Here is a 22780-nt window from a genome sequence, read left to right as displayed (position 1 = left end):
CAGTGTCCTACCAGTCAGTCGCCAGACTGAATTAGTCTGCTATATATTCTCCAATCCTCAGCATTTGTTCCAAGGTTTTTATGGTGGAAGCTTCTGAATTTGTCCAAGTTCAAAGTAATACATGTTCACAGGCAAAATTAGTTGTTGAAAAAATTCAAGGATGGAGGATGTTTCAAAGGAACCTAGTCAACACTTTTTTTTCCCCCCCCCAGTCCCTCAAAAGCCTTCGTTTTCTAATCTCTCAGACATCAGAATTCAAAGAAATTCACTGTTAAGGAATGTTATTGGACCTTTTATATGAAAACACAGCCAAACACTGTAAATAGCTGATATAAAGAGCTCCATCTACTGACAGGCAACGTTTTGACAGATCCAGACAGTTTTACAAGGCACTGCATGGGGCTTGCAGTTAAGCGAGCTGTCAAGGAATTCAGTTTGCTCTTGGACATGTTGTACACTTTTCACATTTCCTTTCTCACCTGCCCTGTCTCTTTCATGCTATCTAAGCTGTTCTGCTTGTGACTCATGAGACAGCCCACTCAATCCAAGATGCAGCAGCAGTTCTTGCAGCCAAGAGTCCCTCATCTTCTCATTTCACTTTGTCATTGAAATTTCCCACATGGAGCAGCTCATCCCTTGTACCTAGCTGCTATACCATCATTTTACAACTATAAACTGACATTTTGTTATCAGCTATTTATGAGGACATGTTTCCAAACCCTACTTAGGCAACAAGGATATTCCACTGAAGTTGAACACTTCTGAACTGTCCCTAGATGAGATATTATCACCTCATGAACACTGAAAGCTTCAAGTTTTACTTCAGGAGATGAAATATCTTCCTGATGAAGTATCTTTCTGTGTTCTCTTGGAAGAGATTACATGGAGGTAGAGGCTTCTTCCTCACTTTTATCTTACTGCAGTTTTATTTCTTTCAACAAAGTATTAAATTATTTTACAATTTTAGTGCACTAAAGTATTACCAGTTGCACATTTAACAAAAAAAAAAAAAAAAAAAGGTTGTTTCCTGACAAGAAATTATTATCAATATCCACAAATGGTTCTGATGCTGCTCGTTAGGCCAGTATAATCAGAAGGCACTTTTAGGAAAGCTATTTAACATCTTCATCACTACAAAACCCAGGCATCATACACTGCAGAAATGCACCAAACTATTAGAGCACATTATTTGGGAGTACTCAGTAGCACTACCTCAACTGCTTGCAGTGTAAGATTTATGTTCCAACACAGTAAGAGTTAGATTTTTAATTTTTTAAACATCTATGTTTGGGGAGAATAAAAATAATAAATTAGAATAACTTTTCTAACAAATCGGTTAAAATTCACTGATCCTAAAGGACTTCACTAACAAACATAGGAATCACTTGAGGTAATGAATCTCGAAAGGAGTAAAGAAATATTCGTAGATGGTTTTTGCTTTATTTCACTGATTAGAACATCAATTATACATCTAAAGGTCATCACCTATGTTTCATGCAGATTCCAAAGCTCAGTGAAACTTCTGATACCAGCTTTGCTAAGGGAGAGTTTGTAGTCAATCTGTTTAAACATGTAGCAGATTAAAACCCATTAATAAAATTATGAGAGGTACTTTCTAATAGGTAGGAAAGTTTCAAGTTCTACCTTGTTTTATAGCTCTACTTGTTTGTGTTAGCATAGAAAATTTATTCTTTTAGTGTAGTTGCATGCAGCAGCAACAACTTTTGTTTTACCTCTTTCTCAATTCCAGGATTTATAAATACAGTGGAATATTCGGACTCATCCTAGAAATCATTCTGCTACACATATTCTTCTACTTTGCCTGATCATCACCCCCCTGCTATTCCTGTAGCCTGTACTTTTCTCAACTTTTCCTTTTGATTCTTTGAGCTCTATCACACATTCCAGGCTCCGAGATTGATAATTTTACTGCTCCTCATTATGTTGTTCATATTAATTATAGCACTGGACACAGAGGGCTGCTACATTTCTCCAAACAAAAGATGTTTGCAATCTCATGTTTCACTGTAAGTTCATCCAGTGCCCATCTCTTGCATATTAGGATAAACTGAAGGGTTTGGTAAAGCTGGTGGTGTAAAATCAAAAAACATTTGGTTACTAAGGTTACTGTTCTTTTAGACTGATATCTCATGCTCTTCCTCCTAATCTGATTCAGCTCCCCCTTAACTCTATTTAGGCTGCACTTGCACAGATTTTTCTCTCAGCAGCAAAAGTAGCAAAGCAGCATTCTCTGTAAGTGCTGCCAGCATGGCAAAGTGATTAAAAGGAGCCAAATTAACAAGGAAACATTGCCAAAGGGGACAGTTCTCAGTAGTTGCTCTTGACCAACTAGTACAGAGTACTCTATTGCTCATAAGAGTCAGAATGAAGTAATTCAGGTGAGTGACAACTCACTGAAGTTGAAGAACTGAGCTGTCAGCCTAATAAAATGGGAGAAAACAGAGGTTGGAGACTGAAACATGCTGCAGGAAATACACTGATGTGTATTACACTAATACTAAATGGGGTGCTCCATCATCAGCTCAGTTCAGATAGGACACACTTGTCACACCTGTACTTCCATGGCATCCTTCCCTCTCTCCAATATGGTAGAAGTCTGTCTAAGATTCTGAAGGGAATCAGACTACAGGGGAAAAAAAAAAAAAAAAAAAAGGCAGAGGGTGGGGATGTGAAAACAACTCACCAACCCAGAATAAAAACCTATCCATAGGGGAAGGATATGAGAGGAAGAGGATGAACATCTAGAAAAAGAGCTAAACAAGAATTTCATCAACAACTCCATTTTATTTGCCATCATTGTGCCATGTACAGAGAAGCTAATTTAATTTTCAAGTAAAGTTTCATCTGAATATACTATTTTCCTCCCAGCAAAAGGCAGAAGGGGCAACACTTCCTAATGGACACATACCACTAATTGGCATTTCATTTGCTGTGGTTCTTCTTCCCCCCCCCCCCCCCTTCAAAAATACTGTTTAGAAATTAAAACCTTCCAGGAGTAAATAATTTCAATAGAGAGTAGGAAACATGAAACAACAGCTATGGAAAATAAAGATGATACTTATGAGGGGAAAAAAGACTTTTCCAAAATAATCTGCTACCAGTTGGTGTGGATAATTAACTATAGTTTGCAAGCCATGAAGTAGCCTTCCCCACATAAAAAGAGTAATGAGAGTTTATTAAGCATGAACCTTAACAAACACTTCGGATTCTTGTACAGTCAACAAGTTTCAGGAAAGCTTAGTACATGAAACAATGCTCTTGGTTTTCCTCATCAACTTCACAGATCACCATCTAATGCTGAAATGTTGACAATTAAGGTATTTGTTCTTTAGGACAAACCAAAAAAAAAAAAAAAAAAACCCTCTATCTGAAGCAGAACATCCAATTGTGACTCTCCAGAAAAAAGTTTTTCTATTTAATCAGCAATGATATTGATTATTTTGAAATAGATCTTCAAATCTGTACAAAAGCTTTATTTAGCTAGAAGGCTGTATTATCAGCACTGGTTTGCTGAAGTTCCCTCACATCTATCTTTTCCTAATGGAAACACATTCACGAAATCCTTTGCAATCGAAAATGCACTGCTAAGATCGAAAGCAATCAGGCTTGAATGAAAGATGAATTAATAACAGTTCTAAACCCATTAGATACAGTCTCTATTGTCATGCTTTTGTTTAAAGCAAGGAAAAAAGGCAAAAAAAGTAGAGGGTGTCTAGGTCAGCCAAGTCATCAGTAGCTGATGGATGCATTCATAGACATTAGAGAAAAAAGAAAAGAGGCAGAACATAATACCCACTTATCAGCTACACTACATTAAGGATAGAAAAAAGGCCTCAAGATATGCACTAACTCTACCTTGTTTAGAGCAGAAGGATCTCTATTTTTAGATATGCATGTGAAGGACATTTAACCCTAGAAGTGCAGCACGATGAATCATCACAATATTAATTCCTAGACACTGGTGAAATTAGAAAGGTTCATTCTACCAAGGATCTCTTCTGAGAACAGCCCCTACCAGTAATAACTACAACCTCTAGAAGAGGAGGTAAGGCAGATGGAAGAACTGATGATCCAGACCATGTTAATGATTGCTAGCAGTTGTGTGGTAACCTCCAGGTAGGCATGAAAGGCAATGTTTATGTTGCAAGAAATGACCCAATTAACAGCTTCCTATAATCCAAAGCAGTGGCCTTGCTCTCTTGTCCCGACAGCTCAGGCTGCACTCTAGCTGATTCTGCTGTTACAGCTCTTGCGGTTGTAAGGAGAAGGGTCACATCTGCGAGGTGCTGCGGGACATAAGATGGGAACAGCTGCCTGCTAACACCCATGTGGAGCTTCTCCTGCAGCACACTCACTCAGACTGGTGGGAAGCCCTAAGCAGATCCTGATGGTTATTCACTCTGAATCAGGCATAAGTAGGCTTTACTAGCACTGCACTAGCATGTACCCTGTTCCAGGCAACAGTTTGCAAAGCAAGATTGAATACTACAGCAGCCTTAACTGGGCATAGCTAACTCTTTGACTTCAGCAAACTCTCTGCTCTCCATAGAGAGAGGTAGATAAAGAGAAAAGATCTGAGGGTAGCCAGATTCATTTGGCAGGTGAAGACTGAACTGGTGGGCAGAAAATGGCTATGTGTCTGCTTGTAGAATCTCACAGGGCTGGCAGACGGCTGGTATACTTAGAGAACAGGAAAACATCACAAGTCTGCATGAAAAGAACAAGGGAGCTCAGAAGCTAAATTAAGTAAATAGCCTAGAACCAGAAGACAATCTCTTTTCTCTTTTTAGACTGTGGATTTGTTGAAGGAATTGGACTGACATTCCTTAATCTCTTAAAACCAAATTCCTTGTGATGTTTGATGCCACTATCACCAACAGCATTTGTCTTTTCTAAGTGCTAAAGGCCATAGCTACACTTTGACACCTTCCAAATTCAAAGAAACATTCTGTTGCACTGCTTCCTCCCTCCCTCTGCTCTCCCACTTGCAAACTTATAATGCTTCTTTTAGTTCATCATACCTGGATATTACTCTTAGTTTTGAACTACCCTTTCAAAGGCCTAGTGTCATTAATAACAATATAAAAGCTCCCCATCAACAGAACTAGAAGCACTCAAGTACTAGAAGTAGGACACAGGCGCTTACAGTCATCCTCAGGGTCAATCACTGTACCAAAATTTCACGCAATGGCATCACAGCCAAAGAAACCTCACACTACTTAGAAATCAACTGATCAAAAAAAAAAATCACAGGGAAAGGGAAGAATTGCCTCATTAAACACAACATTCTCCTTACCTTCTGCTGGCCCCACAACTAATACACAGCATCACAGAAAATGCCTGATTTAACATTTGGGAGTTGTTCCCCTGCTACCTGCAGTGGCATATCAGCCACACAATAATCTGCAGCTGACTGTGGAACTGAGATAAAGCAAAAACATTTCTGACTGAAGTCCACATTCAGAAATAGCTAAAAAGAATGAGTATTGCAGTGTGAAATGAAAGTATATTTTGACTTTGAAATCAAGTCTCCTTGATTTCAGAGGTTATTATCATTGGCATTTTTGCAATTCCTAGAGGCCCTAAATGAAATAAGACACCTCTCAGAGTGAAAGGCCATGCACATCCCAGTCTCCATTCACCAAATACTTCCAATGAAAATCAACAGCATGACACAAGCAAAGTACCAGCCGAGGCCTTCACCACGACCCACCATGGAAAGCAGCTGGAGAATCTGTCCCACAGAGAGGAATGGGAACAGGCAGCAATCCTGCCGCTGCATTTGTCACTCTCAGGCAGCCTGACCAAGCCAGCGTTTTTTGGTTTTCAGCGACACACTGCAGAGCTTTCAGATCATCAACTTTACATACACACACATCCAAAAGACACAATCTTGGTGGCAAATGTACTCCGGTTTTCTACAGAAGCAGTAGTTTTACCTGGCCCTAATTATCATCATTCTTCTACAGTTTGAAAAGCTGAGCCTAGAAAGCTCACTTCTACTGAAAGGCTTCTAAAGTTCATGACCAATTAAGAGAGAAAAATGAAACATGCATACTACAATCATTTTCTTTTAATCCAAAAATCATTAATAACCATTTCAACATCAAACATAGCAGCTGGCTAGATAGGAAGGCAGAGGACAGAAGTGAGTTTGAGATCTGAATACCTAAAGTGCCAGTGCAGTCCCCAAAGAACAGATTTAGCTAAGCAGTGCCACTTCAGATGGAGTCTGATCCCTCTCCACACTCCTCTAAGCATGCTGACTAGATCTCTACCAAATGTAATAGGAGTTTAGACATCTAGCTTACACGTAGAAAATTTAAGTTGACTTCATCAGCAAGCTCAATTCCACCCACAGTCACCGAGGAGAAGACAGATTCCACCCTGCCCCAGGCCACCCTTTTTCAGACTCTCCGAAAGAAATTCCTTCCCTCCATAGTGAACCTCTGCACTGCAGGAAAGCCTGACAGGTTGGTAACACCTTCAGATATTATCAAGGCTATTACACTCCCACCTCCCCTTTTGTGATTGTGACATATTTCACACTCAGTGCTCAGCAATTATGCTATTTTACAAAATGGAAAGGCAAAAAGTTCCCACTTGTAGAAAGAAAGGTAGACTACAGCAACTGCTAATCAGTTTTGTCAGAAGTGTCCAGCAAACACATGTGGCAGATTAATGAAATTATTGTTATTACTCAGATGAGATACTCTATTTGCAGAACCTGCAGTGGAGCATTAAACTGCTTTCCCATTTTAAATGCTAAATTGGTTCTATAATACATTTTGTAATCTCTCTAATCACCACGCTATTATTTTCTTTATTGGGCAATTCTGTCCTTTTCCTTCCCCATCAAGGCAGCTGTGTCATTAAAATACCACTTTATTTTTGAAGCAATCTCTGTGAAGTCACTTCAAAGTGAAAGCTGAGGGTTTGGATGGCTTTGTGGAGCAGCTTCACAAGGAGGCAAGCAGCAGAGCTGGCACTTTAAGAACACTCAGCATCCACGTGCTATCTGGAATTGCTTTCTCCTTTAAAAGTCACTCCATCTTTTTAATCTATATTTCTTTTTCCCCAAAGAGAAGTTGTTAAATAACAGGACTGTGTCTACATTGTCTATAGCATTAGACATCCCATTTATTTCTAGAGTACTACTGTGGCTTTTTACTGCTTATGTTTACTAATACCTACTGCAATGTAGTGGGAAAATCCACAAATTTCACATTGATAGCTTTCACAGGACAACAGGAGTCAGATCAGACTATGCTTCTCTCCTTATGCTACCTCAGCTGCCTCTTTGTAACCATCTGCTCTTGCCTGCCTTGTATGAAGACTGCGTTTGCTCTCTGCAGCAGAAGCCAACACTTTGCTGTGCATTTGTACAGCCTCTACCCTGCCACAGGGTCACAGACTGCACCACTTCCCACAGGCCAGCTCTTTGCCATCCTTCACATGCATGCTCTGTGTGCATAATCCACCAAAAATGTTTTCATCATCGATTTTTTTGTGAAAGTCCAATTGTAAGAAGCCTGACAAAAATTCTCTTCCTATTATCATCTGCTGGGCTGAAATCACAGATAGATCACACTTGTACAGATTAATTTCATAAAGGACCCTTTTAAGTAGTTTGGAAGATCAATCAATAGTGGTCTTTGTAAGCAAACTTCATCTGTTCTATTTATACCCATCTGAAGAGGTAAGTATTAGTCTGAGCTAATTATTCTGACTTCTTATGGGGAGAAAGAGGAGAACCAATAAGCAAATGATCCCACCTTGTGATGGGATGTGAAAGAGAAAGAAATGAGTAACGGTCCTTCGCAGAAACCCTTCCTTTCCCGTCACTGTCCTGAGCAGACACAGCTAACTCCAGCAAGATCTCCCACTTAGACACGGCTGCTGTTGGGGCAGATGATGCTTCAGAATCCCCAGGCATGCAGCCAGGGATAACAGGACAAACAGGAGAAGCCAGATCTTTTATGCTAAATGCAGAAACCTAACTGCAAAACATGTGGGCCCTCCTCTTACACTATTTATTATAAGAACGGGTGATTTAGCAATGGGGAAAACATACTACAGCAGGAATACACTTGGATTGTGAATAGGCATTTGTTGTCCTATGATAATATTGCTTACAGGACCCCAAAAGTTAGAGATGCTTCTTACTTTCCTGGCTCATGACAGTGTAAATTCTGAACCAAGCAGCTGCATTCTGTAGGTAGGGATACTCAGGCACTTCATTCACATCAGCAAAACCCCAGAGTGATAAATAAAACACCAGCTTCAGCTGCTTCAAATGTGCACGGTCACCCAGCACTCTTAATTTGTATTATATCCTATACATTATCAGAGTCTCCCTGGATTCTGCACATCAATTAAGACATGAATAATCTTGGCCTTTTCTGGACTTGCTTACATTTGTAACAAAAGTCGTTCCTTAGGGAACCAGCTGAGGGAGACTAAGATCACTGTTCCATTTTCTGTTAAAATTCTACCTCAGTCTATAAAAAAATTAAGAGCCTGTACTCAGCAGAAACTTCTGCCTGCATCCCAAATACAGAAACAAACACTTGTCCTCCCTGATTTACATTACAGGAGCTGCATAAAAAGGAACTTTAATTCTGTAGCCCATGACCTTTCTGCAAGTCCATAGCGGAAGACTGAAAAAGAACGACTCACTTTGTTAGAATGAAGATTTTGATTGTTTCTTTGCACAGCAAAACCTCAAAGCATCCAGAGGTTTGAAGTGCTGGAATTTGTCCCAATGAAGACAAATTAGAAAGATAAAAGCAGGTAAGATGATCTATAAGGCATCTTAAATTGCATTCAATGTAAGTCTGACTACTGTGAGTATGAGGTATGTGTGAACATTATTTAATGAACACATAGGATTGCAAAGAAACTTTTTCAAAAACAACTGAGCAATGAGGACACAAAACAAACTGAACTGCCCTTTTTTTTTTTTTACAGCCCTTTTATTTACAGCACTTTCCTCTATTCCTGTTCATCTTTCCACTGTATAGATATGATTGCATGGATAAAGTTTCATAATTACAGCTTAATGCAACTCTTAGACAAACAAGTTACAAAACCAATTCTATTTTCACACTTCAGAGTACACAGCAATAAAATTTTTAAATTTTAAGGCAAAGCAAGCCAGGAAAGACATGCCACTTTGGGTTGTAACATAGGAACCCAGATGAAAAACATAAGTTAATACAAGACAAAGATATCAAAGTTACTAACAAGGCAACAACACATTCAGAAAAACAGTCCACTTCATTAGCGTGATACTATTATGCCAAGCTTATTCATCGAGCAAACTGTTTAGTTTTATTTGGTGGTTGGTTTTGTTTTTACATATTAAATTTGCCCAACTTTCTGAATAAAACTACAGAAATCAGATGTAGGAAACCAATTAGTTGATTTCACTAGTTTAACACTATTGCTTCCCCTCCTCCCCAGACATCTCTAGCAGGGACAGCCTTGGAAACCATCTTCTATCACTCCAACAAGTAGAGCTCAAATACATTAAATCATTGATATATTTCATCCTATTTTTCCACTAGGATTAGTTTTTCACAAGCAAAAGCAAGTTTGGTCTGCCTGTGTTCCATGTCAATTACATATAAGCCCATTTTCAACTCTATCTTTCAGCTGCTTCACATCGAAGCTTGTAAGGATATCCTCCAAGCTTAACATACCTCCTCAGCTTTCAATACAGGGCAGGTTTTCATCTAGTGATGTTGAAACATAGGCAGAGTTAGCTTGTCTTTCTCTTTGAAAAGCTGGGTAAACGTGTCCTCAGCTGAGCTTTATCTCAAATCCTTGTTGTGGCCTTGTTACCAAATGGACAAGTCAGAACAATAAGCACAAAGCTGTTCTACAAGGGTTTGAGATAAATCAGCAATGTGCATGATAACTGGCCATAAAACAGACTGCAAGAATCCAGTTCAATGACTTAAAACAGAATTAAATGAGTTTAAATTGTGCTAATTTAAAACTAGATTTTGGAAAAAAAAATCAGATAAAATCAGAATGAGGATTCATACCAAGCCTTTATTATCAAGGCTACTGCTCAAAACATTGAATGTTATTTTATTTCAGAAATGAAAGACATCACAACTGTATGCATTTTATTTCTTAGATTTATTGTACTCATGACAGTAGGAAATACTCTTACTTGTTCAGTTACTGAATTAATTGTTACTGCTTTTTCTGGACCTAATTTTATTTGCTCTATTAATTCCCGAATTGTCAGATTCAGTAAAAACTCAATTTTCCACTACGCAGAAATTTCCACTAAAACCTTGAGTTTAGGACTTTAAAGAGGAAAAAAACTTGATAAGGCTTTTAAACAATTTCTCTTCTTTTTTTTTTAACATTCTTTTTCATTCTAGCTAAAAACAAACCAATATGTCAAATTACTGTCCTATAACCAAAGTGTCTGGAGCATGCACACTCACCTGCACTTCGTAGTCATATCTGCTGCACACCAACAAAACCCAGCAGCTTATGAATGAGAACAGACACTTCATTTGTCTTTAGAAATTGACTTCTGAAGTATGTTTATTCACTGACATACCAGACACAGAAGAACTGACCTATTTTACCTAAAATTAGTCAGCAGTTCGATAAAAATTCAGTTATCCATATAAAAATCCATATATTCATGACCTTTCTCTTTCCTTACCTGCCCCAAGATAAAATAAACAAGCAAATAAAAGCCACTCAAGAAAAACATTTATTCCCATTCTGGTTGTTACCAAAGTCATCTGAAAAAAAGAAGTCTCCATAGTGCCTGAAAAAGAGATTCCATTATTTTAATTATCTTAATTTAGAGAACCATAAAATAGTGCAATGTCCAAGCTGTATGGGGGCTAAAGCTCCCAGGTAATACCCAGCTCCTGTTATACTCACTTCCTCACTGTTACTTTTGCATCTTTATGTCTTTAACAGGATGATAAATGTTTTTAAGCAGTAGCCAGGATTCAAGAAGCCTGTACTCTTTAAGACAAAATACCTATGAACCCATTTCTACCTACCTTAGATATTTCTTGCTCCACCTGTTGCCTCTTGGGTGTCTCTTTTGACTCAGGCCCTTTTGGAGTACCAGTATTCTTAACAGAAGGCGATTCAACTCCTTCCCCTTCGAGTTGCAGACTAATACCTTCTGTGGGGACAGGGTGATCAATACCACTTGGATTCAGGTTGCAATGGATAGCTGGGGAAAAAAAAAAATATAAGGAAGAAAATACTGCTTAGGAAAGAAATCAATGTTAGAAACATTGGTCAAAGTACTAGGAAACATTACACAGTAACCAGAGCCACGTCAGAATACTGCAAAAGAGCATTCTCCTGTCTTGACAGGGATTCAGGGCAAGATACTAGAGAAAGAAAATTAGAGGCCATGAAACACTCTATAAAGCTATTCAGCACAGGCTACTATGTTGAAGTCTGGATTCACTACACATCCAAGACCCTCAGCTTACAGTTTGACTGGGGTAGGACAGAATAGCCTATGCATTCAGTGCTCAGCCATACCTTTTTCTCTTTTCTGGGCAAGCCAGTTCTTTTTTCTATTACACTTTCAATTACTACAACATCCTAGGTCCTAAACAATGTGAGCTAAGTAAGCTGTGCACAGCAAGTCAGTAAGTCAGTCCCTGCACAGAGTAATGACTTACCCAGCTGATTATCTCTCCTTCAGCACTTTCTACCACTGCCAATTACCACCTACACTACCCTAATAAGCAGGAGGGATGCACTCTCTAGGAGCATATAATGAGGTGCGGACTAATGACAGCAGAATAAGGAAAGCAGCCACAGGGAAAAATAAAACAGATGCAAACCATAGTGGAGAAATGCACATTTAGAACTATGGTAGTAGTTTCATCTGTTTCTGTTCTAAATTTCACAGTTCCAGCACTCACATAGGGAGTAGCCTTAACAACCTTCTTGGCACGTGCAGAAAATGTTAAATATGTGGATCCTGATACAACCTCCCCTTGCTGTGACTATCTGACCTCATTAATGTTTATAAATATGTAAGGAGTGAGTGCCAAGAGGATGGAGCCAGGCTCTGCTCAGTGATGCCCAATGACAGCACAAGGAGCAATGGGTGGAAGTTGAAGCATAGGAAGTTCCACGGAAACATGAGGAAAACTTTTTTCCCTGTGAGGGTGACAGAACACTGGGACAGGCTGCCCAGGGGGGCTGTGGAGTCTCCCTCTCTGCAGAGATTCAAAACCTGCCTGGATGTGTTCCTGTGTGACATGGTATAGGTGATCCTGCTCTGGCAGGGGGGTTGGACTGGATGGTCTTTCAAGGTCCCTTCCAGCCCCTAACATTCTGTGATTCATCTCCTCTAGATCACATTTACCTACCTGAAAGAAACAAGTAATTACTAAAGATTTCTTTCCTTATCCTCCAGACAGATTTTTTTTTTTTTATCACAGCCCAGTGAGGATGGAAACTGTCCTGTTAGTAGCCAAACTAATTCTCCCTTTCATAAAAAAATGGGATATATCCCAACTAACTTGTAAAAGTACTCCCAGCACATCCTGCTGCGGCAAGTGCTGGAACTTATCAGCACTTGATATGGAATGGAGTCCATAAAAATCATTGTTTTCTTCAAAGGTCTTTCCTAGATGAATAGAAAGACCCCTAAATATACCTTTGAAACACTAACACACCTCAGCAGCATCCAGGAACAGGCAGGTTTTGGCTGTCAGCTCCCTTCCAGTGCTCAAAAGAAGTCAAAAAGCATGGTGATATTTGACACTACCTGGAAGAACACTGCCAGCATCAATCCACCTGTTGACTGCAACTCCTCCCTTCCCAGTTCCCCCAAACAATATGGGTTATGGAAAAGGGTTGTAGGCAATAGTCAAGGAAAGCCTTCTGGGTTACAGCACGCATTACAGGAAGCAAACGATCCAGATTTCTGATAACATAGGAGCATAAGCATCACCTGGATGGCTTTTAAAACAAAAATTACATGGCAAGATGCTGCATGACTCTTAGCCCATCATTCTTTATTAAGTGCTAGTACTGTTTCAGCAATGCTTTACTTTGTGCTCCTTCCAGATACAAATGAAAGAAAAAATTGGAGAGGCTGCTAGCAATTAAACACATGGCCATTACTTTTTTATTGAAAAGAGGTGACAGGTTAAACATAACACAGGCTGCCTCAGGAAAGACTTTTCCACAGCTGCTGATTCTGGGGGAGGGACACGACATTTTACTTTTTCCTAGAGGTTGGAGAAGGAAAGTTTATCTCTGTCCTTCACTTTCATCATAAATCTTGGCTTATCGCTTACTTGCACTCAATCTGTCCCATAAGGAAGACACACCAGAACAAGAGCTTTGGCATGGGGAGAAGGCAGACTGAAGGGTGGGACGAGAAAAAAGCAGAGGTGAGGATAGTTAGTCACTTGGCAAAGCTAATCTCTTTGTCATGAGCTGTTTCTGCATAGACAGCTCTGTTGCTATCCTCTAGTGCTGCCTCCAATTCTCAGCTACACAGGGGGTAAGAAGGAAAGAATATTTGCTTGCATGTGTCTGTTATTTTCTGTTACCACACAAATATATATATCCATCTCTGTGGCAAGGACAGGTGGAACACTTGCCTCCTTCTAAATGTCAATATAAACCATAAGTGCTTCTTTTCAAGATTTGTTAGAAGCATGGAAAGAATTCAACCTTTGGTCAGCAATAACATTCGCTTCTTAAATCAGCACCTTACACAATTTTAGCTAGAGCAGACCAGCCCATAATTCTATGCAAAACTAAAGGCTTAGGCGTCTGACAGCACCCAGAGTTACTATCCTGTAGAACTGAGTCTAAGCAGCTCTTACAAGAGAATCACAAATCACCAACTCTACCACAGTACAACTGCTGTGACCCTCTTAGCTGACTCTTCTTAAATCTCTTTTAATGGTATTTGCCTGGAAAAGATTCTACCTACAGACAAAGATTCTTGCTAAAATACCTGTCCAGACTCTTACTTCTCATTACCCTGTATTAGCTAATGCCAGCTCACCCCACCCTCTGTATTCACATTTTCCCACATTGCTACTTTCTCAGCACCTTTTCACCAAATCAAATCCCAGATTTTAGAAGTCCATCAAGTCACCAATCCCTCCTCCAAATTAGCTGACAGTATCAGTCTAATACCACTAAATATCAACAGTATCCTTAGATTTTTAAATGGAATGCCTTCCAATATTGTTCCATACAATCTCCATATCCATGTAACATCCCTGTCTCGGTAATACAACTCTTCATTCAGTTTCAGAGCACTTCGATTCTCCTTTCCCTGCTCAAAACCCTAATTAATTCCATGTCTCTCTTCATGCTCAACAATTGTCACTTAACTTGGACTGAAAGCTTTCTGTGGTGGGAATTTGTTTTGTTGAGGAAGGGTGGATGTTCTGTACAGCTCTGACTGCACAGCAACAAGCACATGAGGAATGGTCCTGGCAGGTACAGTAACACAGATTCCCAGATTATATTTCTGAAACAAACTATTAGTTGAAACAAAGGTACATAAGTGTTCTTGTACTCAATAGCAGAGATGAATCTACAGCAACATAACCACTTTTCCAGAACTTTAGAGACTGCTTAGATCTGCCGAGTTATGACACTCAAAAAGTCTGCAAGAAAACAGTAACTGGATCATCCACGATGGAAAAATGACCACATTGGTGCTAAAAAAAAAAAAAACTAGGGAAGGAATGAAATTAATGCAATACACAGTGTATTATTTTTCCGCATGCTAGAACACAAACCCAAGTCCTTTCCACGTAACACGGAGCAAGAGAATTCGTTGCCCTGCAGAAGCTGACACATCTGTGCCTGCACAGATCCCTCACAGCATGCACATGCAGCCCCAGAGGAGAGCTTGCAGGGCAACATGAATGCTCCTCTCCCCTCACTACTGCCTTCCCATACATGCCTGCCTCCCACGTGGCAAGCGGCCAAAGACAGCTTGTCTGAGTACGCTTGAAGGTACAGAAAAGTCATCAAGAGCCATAATAAGTTACTGGCATCTGGGGGCAAGCCTTGCCTTTTACTAGAGGGTACTCTGTGGATCTTCTCTTTAGAAAAGCCTGAAGGCACTCTTCAAAACACAGCCTTGATATATCCAAAGTTTTGCATGGGCAGATGGAAAGTCTTTGGCTATCCATCTGCAGGCTCAAGGCTACATTTCACCCACAGATCAAATCTATGATCAGTTGCTAGCTTTGTGCACTCTACTGCCTACCATGTCAAACCTTTCATAACTGCTTGTTTCAGTGGGAATATTGTTGGCTGCTTAAAATTTTAAGCAGATCAATTAAGACTACATTAAAGCATATTTGGCAAGTACCTGAGTTACATTCAATAACAATTGCTCTATTCTGAAAAGCAATTGAGTAAAAATAGCATCTTCTTACTCATGTGCCCTGTTCTGTGTGCATCACAGTCATATGCTAGCTTTTGCTATTCAGAGACAAAAAAGCAAACATGGGAGATACCCATCCAACCTCTAACAATCCTTAGAAAACTTTAATTTGTCAAATACTGGCAAATCTGCATTCCATTTTATGTATTCAGCTAAGAGGCAAGTCATCTGCTACTCCCACCATTAAAATGCCACATTGTTGAAAGAGACAGAAGTTAGTCCACACAGCTGCAACCTTAACAAACTCAGGCTGGACACAGCAAGGACTTCATGAAAAGGATCAGGTACTTCCAGGAAAGGAGATTCTGCAAGACCTATGGACTCACTGGAGCTGTTCCTTCTACCTCCACCCAATTCTTTGTCAACAGCAAATCAAATTTTCAACTGCATCAAATTTTGCAGGCAGTATTTTTAGACAAACTTCTATGATGCATTTCAATACCAAGTAATCAAACAACTTTCTTGGGGCTTTTTCCTTGCCATCATTCACAACCCACATGAACTGGGTGGATCAGAGCAGAGCCAATCACACTGAGAACATTTCAGACTGAGAAGGTTGCTCACACTGACCAAAGGAGAAAGAAGGATCCATATTGCAAAGCCCTTCCCATATTTTCAGAAGTTTAAACTTTATAAATTACTCTGAATATCCCTAGAAAGCATGGGATTATTTAAAAGGTGTCTGACCTGAGCAGTCAGTAGTACTTCTAAAATATTTAAAAACAAGATGATAAACACACAATAATGGCAACCTTAATTCCTACACAAAATTTTGGATTATTTTGACTACTTTATCTGGCAGAACATTTTTTTCACAGTAATTGGTTTCCATAAATCCTATGGACGCTCCATCTGCCTCACCAATCAGTTTCTAGTTTTAAGAAACTCTCTGGCTTTTGCCTGTGTGAATTACTTCTCCATACAATCCAATCTCCAGCTAATGTAAATCAGCACAGTTCCCACAACCCATCACTTTGGACCAGCTGAAATTGCAGTCAAGTTTCACATGAATGCACCCTACTTTTACATTTCCACTCAGTAAATGCTGTTGGCAACCTGCTAAAGAAGTAGCTTCAAGGTTTTGCCCACTCGGTTTCTTGAATCTGCCTTTCTAATAGCCACCAAATCAGCAGCATACACACAGAGCAAAGAAGCCCTTCATATCAGTCAGGACCTTTTCTACTTCAGTACAGATAACAGGAATTTGTCAGATACTTCTTCCAAGATTGAAGTCCCAAAATATTTAGTTGAAGTAATATGGGCGCCTAGCATTCTGCTTCCGTTGGTCTGCATCAAAATGAGCATTAAGCAAATACAACAAACTGTGCCAAAAGCCAGGCCAACACTGAGCTGCAGGGTGCTGTGTAAACTCCTGCTACTCATGAGCCAACCCATAGGTGTGAGTTCAAAGCTGAGACAGACACAACTGCACACTGCTGTACCTTCAGGGCCCCCCAGAGAGCTGCTTGCCTTTCTAGCCTCTCTTGCCATGACATTTAATCATCTACTGGATTAATCACTTTAACAAACAATAAACTTCTTACAACAGGCAAACACTACAATGAAGAGCTTGTTCAAGCAATGGGATATGCCCTCCAGCTGGGAAGCATCTTAAAGGGGAAGAGTTGAGGGCAGGGATGGCCAAACAAAAGGGAGAAAAGTGTAGGATGAGGATAGAGGTAGAAGGTAATAAACTGTTCAGAAGAGGCATGTTTGTTTTAGTTTAAATTACAGGGGTTTTGCCTTTTTTTACCCCTTTAGAATTATCATCAGCAAGACAAAATAACTGCACTCATGATGCAACAATCCTTGAGCATCTCTAGCTGGGCCACTGGGTACTCATCCACAGTACCAAGCCAATTACTACTACAAGCTATTTGCTCTGTTCAGAAACAAAAGTAGCCAAAACTAAAGCCAAAGACAAGCACAGAAAGAGAAAAAAACATAAACCAATCTACTACACTCCACATACACTTCTTACACACAACCTCAGCTGTAAGAGGTAGCTAATGGTAGTTGAGTACCAGAAATGTATCAAGAAACAAGAATGAGTAACTTAGCAATTTCACCTGCAGTCAAACTAAACTCACAACCTGGCTGAAGGCCACAAAAATCTTGAGTGCACAGAGAAAACTCCTTAGGTGTCTACAGAACAAAACACTAAACCTAGAATAAGAAATCCTCTTCTTGTACAGGTTAAGTTTTAATACTCTCATCCCACCAGATACATATATACTTAATTCTATTCAGCTGAGAAAATTTTTGATAATTTTCTCACTGGAAACTACTTATTTTATATATGGTAATCCCCACTTGCTATCTCTTAGCTCACAGACTTTAGCAAATGCTGTAAATATAAAGGACAATTTCTGTTACACCTTGTCTTCAGGAGACAGAGTGTGTACTACCACTATGCTAGATAGACCTTGGAGCCTCAGCAATAAAAGTTCTGCCTTTGTAACGGCACAATGGGATTTCATGATAAAAAGCAAGCACAATGACTGGACAATTTCTGAACCATTTTCTCATTCCATGATAATAAATGTTCAGCTGGTACAAGCAGCTCTTGAATTCACACTAGCAATAGAGGTGCTCACTGAAAAATGGATCAAGTCTACCACAAATCCTGTGCAGGTGTAGAGGAAGGAGAGAATACTGGCAAAGAAGGGGACTAGTGAGCAATACAACTAGCTCAGAGCAAAATGGATCTTAGAGAACAAAGCAATAATGGTCTGTAAGTAAGATGCATCATATGCATGGAGGAACATAATTTGAGCAGTGGATTACAGTAAAAAAGATAACTGGTAATTTGTTTTGCAAACTAATTGCATTTTCTGTTAATAAGGAGGCTTGTGCAAGCATCTAGAGTTTCCCCTGAAAGGTGAAGCACCTCCTCCTGATTCCAAGTTTGTGAGTTGCATAGAGTTGCAAAAAGGGTGCTACAGGAGATAAGTATTGGGGGAGGGGGGGGGAGAATAAATAAATAAAATAAATCAATGGTGAATACAGGAAGAGACCTAAAACAATGCTCTCAGTGAAGGAAAAGTATCCACCATGCATTGCGATTGTCAGTTGCCAACCGGCTTAGGCAAACTCCAGATCAGTTACTTCTGCTGCCTCTGAGGATTTCACAGTGCATAGGGAGAGGAAGTAGATAGAAAAGATAAAGAACACATCTGGATAAGAAACAAGTCTTCATTAGTTCCACTGTTGCTGGAAGAAACTTGTCTTGCAGTCACTGCTTAGGAGATTAGCTAGTCACGCTCTGCCACAGATTACATTTCTAAGAATGCCTGATCTCAAGTCCTTCAATTCTATCATCAGCCAGCATTATATCAGAAACCTCTTCTAAGCACTACTGAGCCTACCTGGCATAGAAAGAATAGCTCAGACACACAGGTTGTCTTTATTACAGCATTAGAGGTGCACTGTCACAGACATGCATCACAGACCTCTGCCTTTGCCCTACTCATGAAAGCTGGTGTCTGCTGAACATGTGGCACAGAAATGGCTGCAATCCAGCTGTGGATCCAGGCTTTACTTCTTGTCCCTGAATGATGCACAAAGGCATTAAAATGTAAAGAAAAAAAAATATTTATTCACCTTCACTAGCATAATTAGTTCTGTTTTCAGTCCCAGGCTCCTCTCAACAGCTTAAAAGTTACCCCCTTTTTCTATTGTTCAAGGCTGCTCCTTCCCTTGTACATTTAACTGAAGAGCCTGGAAATGCCTTCTTTCATTCCCCCAGTGAAATTTTTTACCTCCTACTGCTTACTCATACCACTGTATCCTACCCACTCTGGCACCCCAAATAAGTTGTATAGTGACAAACTATTAGCCAAGAGCATGCAATTATTTTGCTAGAGTAAAATCTAGGAGAAAGCTTCTATTTACACCCATTACAATTCTTTCTTTATGTTTCTGAAACAGCATTATTAAAAGTCTCTTTCTTGCTTTTACTAGGTTATTTGCAGAGAAGAGAATCAACTCTGAGCCTGAACTAAAATCCCCCTGGGGAGAGGGAGAAGAAGAACAACCAAAAAAAAAAAATCACCACCAAACCACAACGAAAAAAAAAACCACAAAAACAGGGCAAAAGAGAACAAATGAGTGGGGAAATGAAATGGAGAGAAGCAATGACCTGAATGTTTGGCTGAAGAGCATGAGGCAGCAAGGTTTCACATTATGTAGAGACTAATAGGACTGCACTAATAGAGGCCACAGTCCACACCAAATTTCATCCTCACACCCTTTTCCTGTCCAGTCACATACTCCCTGCAAGCATATGAGATCTTGTAATTGAACACTAAGTTCACTTCAGCCCCAGTTCACTCTCCCTGCCCAGCTGCTTGCTTCCTCCAGGAGCAGCACACATTAGGGTGAATTCTTGCTGTTCCAAATAACGAACCTGCTCTTTAATGCCAAGTTTAGCTGATGCTGCACTGAGGGGGCACAGTTATTGATGGCAGCTTCCTCATCGTTCTCTTTGTAATCCTTCTGCCATAGAATGATTTTGGCAAGAAAGGGAGGACCCTATACAAAGATGAGGGAAAGTGCAACCTACCCAAAGTAGAAGCTACTAAGGGTGAGACCTGTCAATTTAATCTGCTTCAGGCTTTCCTGAAGGTCTCTCAGAAGAGAAGACTTCATGTAAGAAGGTCAATACAGCAGTTTCCAACCCTGCTTGCTGTGGGGAACTGGTATTTTCCAGGAGTGTATTTTTCTACAGCTGCAACCTAATGTGGGGCCCCTCCTTCCCCACAATTCTACTGACCTGACATAGCAGACAGCTTCTCTTACAAGAGCTGATAGTGTTCAGCACACTTGAAAAAGATTGCTAAATATCTTCTACACGACAGCCCTGTCTGGTAATGCCTTTATAGCCCAGTGCACAATTACTCAGTCCATCTCTGTGTTTCTGGGTCGTCCTGGCCAAATTCTCCTCTCAGTTACTTGGCCTAAATCAAGCTCTTATGGTGAGTGGATGCACACAAGATGAGCAAGTCTTTGTTATAAAAGTCATCAAGCTGGGCCAGACCAAAAGTCCAGCCCTTTATGCCATTGCCTAAGGCAATGAAGTGAAAGCAAGGCATACATGAATTGATCCTTCCTTGGCAGGTAAGGAATGGCTCAAGGTTGAAAGCTGCGCCTGGGGAACTGTTGTTATATGGAAAATGGTTTTGGTTTTGTTTCTTTTTAAACATTTTAAGTACAGTTTCACTGTTCTGCGTTGTGACCTGCTTCCTTTTTCTTCAAACTATTCATTAATATCTAAGGATTCTCTCCATGGTCATCCCTTTTTCAAGCTGAAGAATCAGAATCTTTGTAGCCTGCCTCAGAGAACACACCGTGTTTCTGATCAGCCAACTGCTTTCTCTGTATTCTTTCCAGGCCTGTCCCTTTTCTGGGGTGTAGTAAGCAAAACTCCCCAAACTTCAGGGATCATCCAAAATACAAGAGCAACAGAACAGGAAATGATACAGAAATGAAGTGTTCTGAGCTCCTCCTCATACTTTCTGAAATCCTGTTTGCTGTTTTGACCACCACCACCAGACAGTTTCAGAAGATGCCAGTATTACTCAATTTTCTAGCCTTTTCTCCACCTTTGCCTTTGGCATCTTCCAGAACTACTCTCTCTACATTCTCTGCATGCTTTGAGCAAATAATTAAGGGCTGAGTTGTCCAACTGTTAATCTGCAAGGGTAGATACCTGTATGCATCCAAAGGCCATAGCTTTCATAATAAATAGCCTACAATAAGATTGCTCAGCTCCAAACTCTTGAGTATCTCTTGTGCACAGAAAGAGGAAGCCTTGCCTTAGAGATCATCCAGTTTGAACAAAAAGAGAGACACTGGAGAGATGGGACAGGGTACAAGACAGTAAAGCTGTCTCAGACAGGACAGCAGAAGGTCAGCCCCAGAACCAGACAGTATCCCTAACAAATGCTCAACACTCAAGGCAGTGCAGAAAGAAAGCAGTAGACCCACAGCAGCTCTACCACCTCTGCAAACCAACCAAGTCCAATGGGCAAAACAAAAACTCTGGTGCCGTCCAGATACCTTGGTCTGCACCCACTAGCAAGGCTGCACAGGTGATGTTTTGGACAGAAACCTCTCCAGTTACCAGCTGAACAACCTGCACCTTCCTGCAACTTTGACACCCCCTGGCTATCCTGCTTACTCTGAGCTTCTGACTGCTGCTCTCCAGCCATAACCCTCATGACAGCAGTATTGTTTCCTGCCTAACACGAGCTCATTTCTAAAAGCAGAAAAGCAAAAATGACCACATAACCTGCAATCATATCCACTCCCCACTCAGTTTGAGTACACCCAAAGGAGGTTTCAGTGCAGTGACATTATCTCTTACCACAGCTTCGTCTTGGGATCTCAAAATCTCACCTTCTGCATTTCAGCTCAGTCTTCCTGTATGATGCCTGGAGAACATTCAAAATAAGAACTTGCAGTCTGAAACAGCCTCCTGGCCTTAGACAGCTACATTATTCCTTTGGAGAAGAATCACTGACTCTCTTGTTAAGGAAAGACACAATGAACTGTGACTTTTTCAAATGTAGCAACCTAGACAGGAGAGCTCTAAGCAGTGGTTCAAAACAGAGGATCATACACTGCCACCAAGATGTAGGCACACTATAAAGGGGAGACGGAAGTGGGGGGTGGAGGGGTGTCAAGAAAGGAAGCCCCATCTTCTGAAGTTGTGCCTTTGCTGGGCAAAAAAGGCAGCTATAGATTTAACATCCTAACCAGAAGGCTGCCACATGAAGATGAATGGGTGTAAACAAACCTATGTTCCTGTCTGGAATCCCGTGATCCTGTCTGGAATCACATGATCACTGACACATTTTTGAAGCAAATGGTCACTAAACATACAGAACTGGTACCACGACCAAAAACTACAGTTCAGGTCTTACTCTTCTGTGGCTTATTGCCCCACCACCACTGGTCTTCCCCATCTCTTCTGCTATGACCCCATGTGACAGTTTAAGCTGGAGAGGGAGATGTGTAAGTCATTCCTGCTGCCAAATGGCAGCTCCTTCTGAGCCACATGTCTGAGTGCCTCAGGCAAAGGAGTGGCTGGAAACTATTGAAGAAAACAAGAGCACTGATGGATGCACATGTTTCTTTTGAGTGACAGGGTTTGTTACTTCTTTGCTCCACAGGCAATTAAGCGTGCTGAAAACCCACCTATTAGATCACATTCGCTGGAAACTTAATTGTGGAGACACCCAGTCTGAGCCTGGAGTGGATGCAGGAACGAGATAAAGTTGAGTAACTGAAAACCTGTCCAAAGAGTTG

General features: G+C 40.4%; 1 protein-coding gene across 1 annotated transcript in view; it reads right to left on the bottom strand.

The window, feature by feature from the left end:
* SAMD12 (sterile alpha motif domain containing 12) overlaps positions 1 to 21681 on the bottom strand; it is a 176305-nt gene extending 154624 nt beyond the window's left edge. The window contains exons 1-2 of the mRNA XM_054385282.1: positions 21594 to 21681; positions 11067 to 11245 (exon numbers count right to left, since the gene is read on the bottom strand). Of these exons, the coding sequence (XP_054241257.1) occupies positions 11067 to 11245; positions 21594 to 21681 (267 nt within the window). The remainder of the gene's footprint in view (positions 1 to 11066; positions 11246 to 21593) is intronic.
* Positions 21682 to 22780: the final 1099 nt, after the last annotated feature.

The sequence above is a fragment of the Indicator indicator genome, chromosome 12 (genome assembly GCF_027791375.1).
Source record: "Indicator indicator isolate 239-I01 chromosome 12, UM_Iind_1.1, whole genome shotgun sequence".
In the NCBI taxonomy this organism is placed as follows: Eukaryota; Metazoa; Chordata; class Aves; order Piciformes; family Indicatoridae; genus Indicator; species Indicator indicator.
This window is presented reverse-complemented; position numbering and strand designations above follow the sequence as displayed.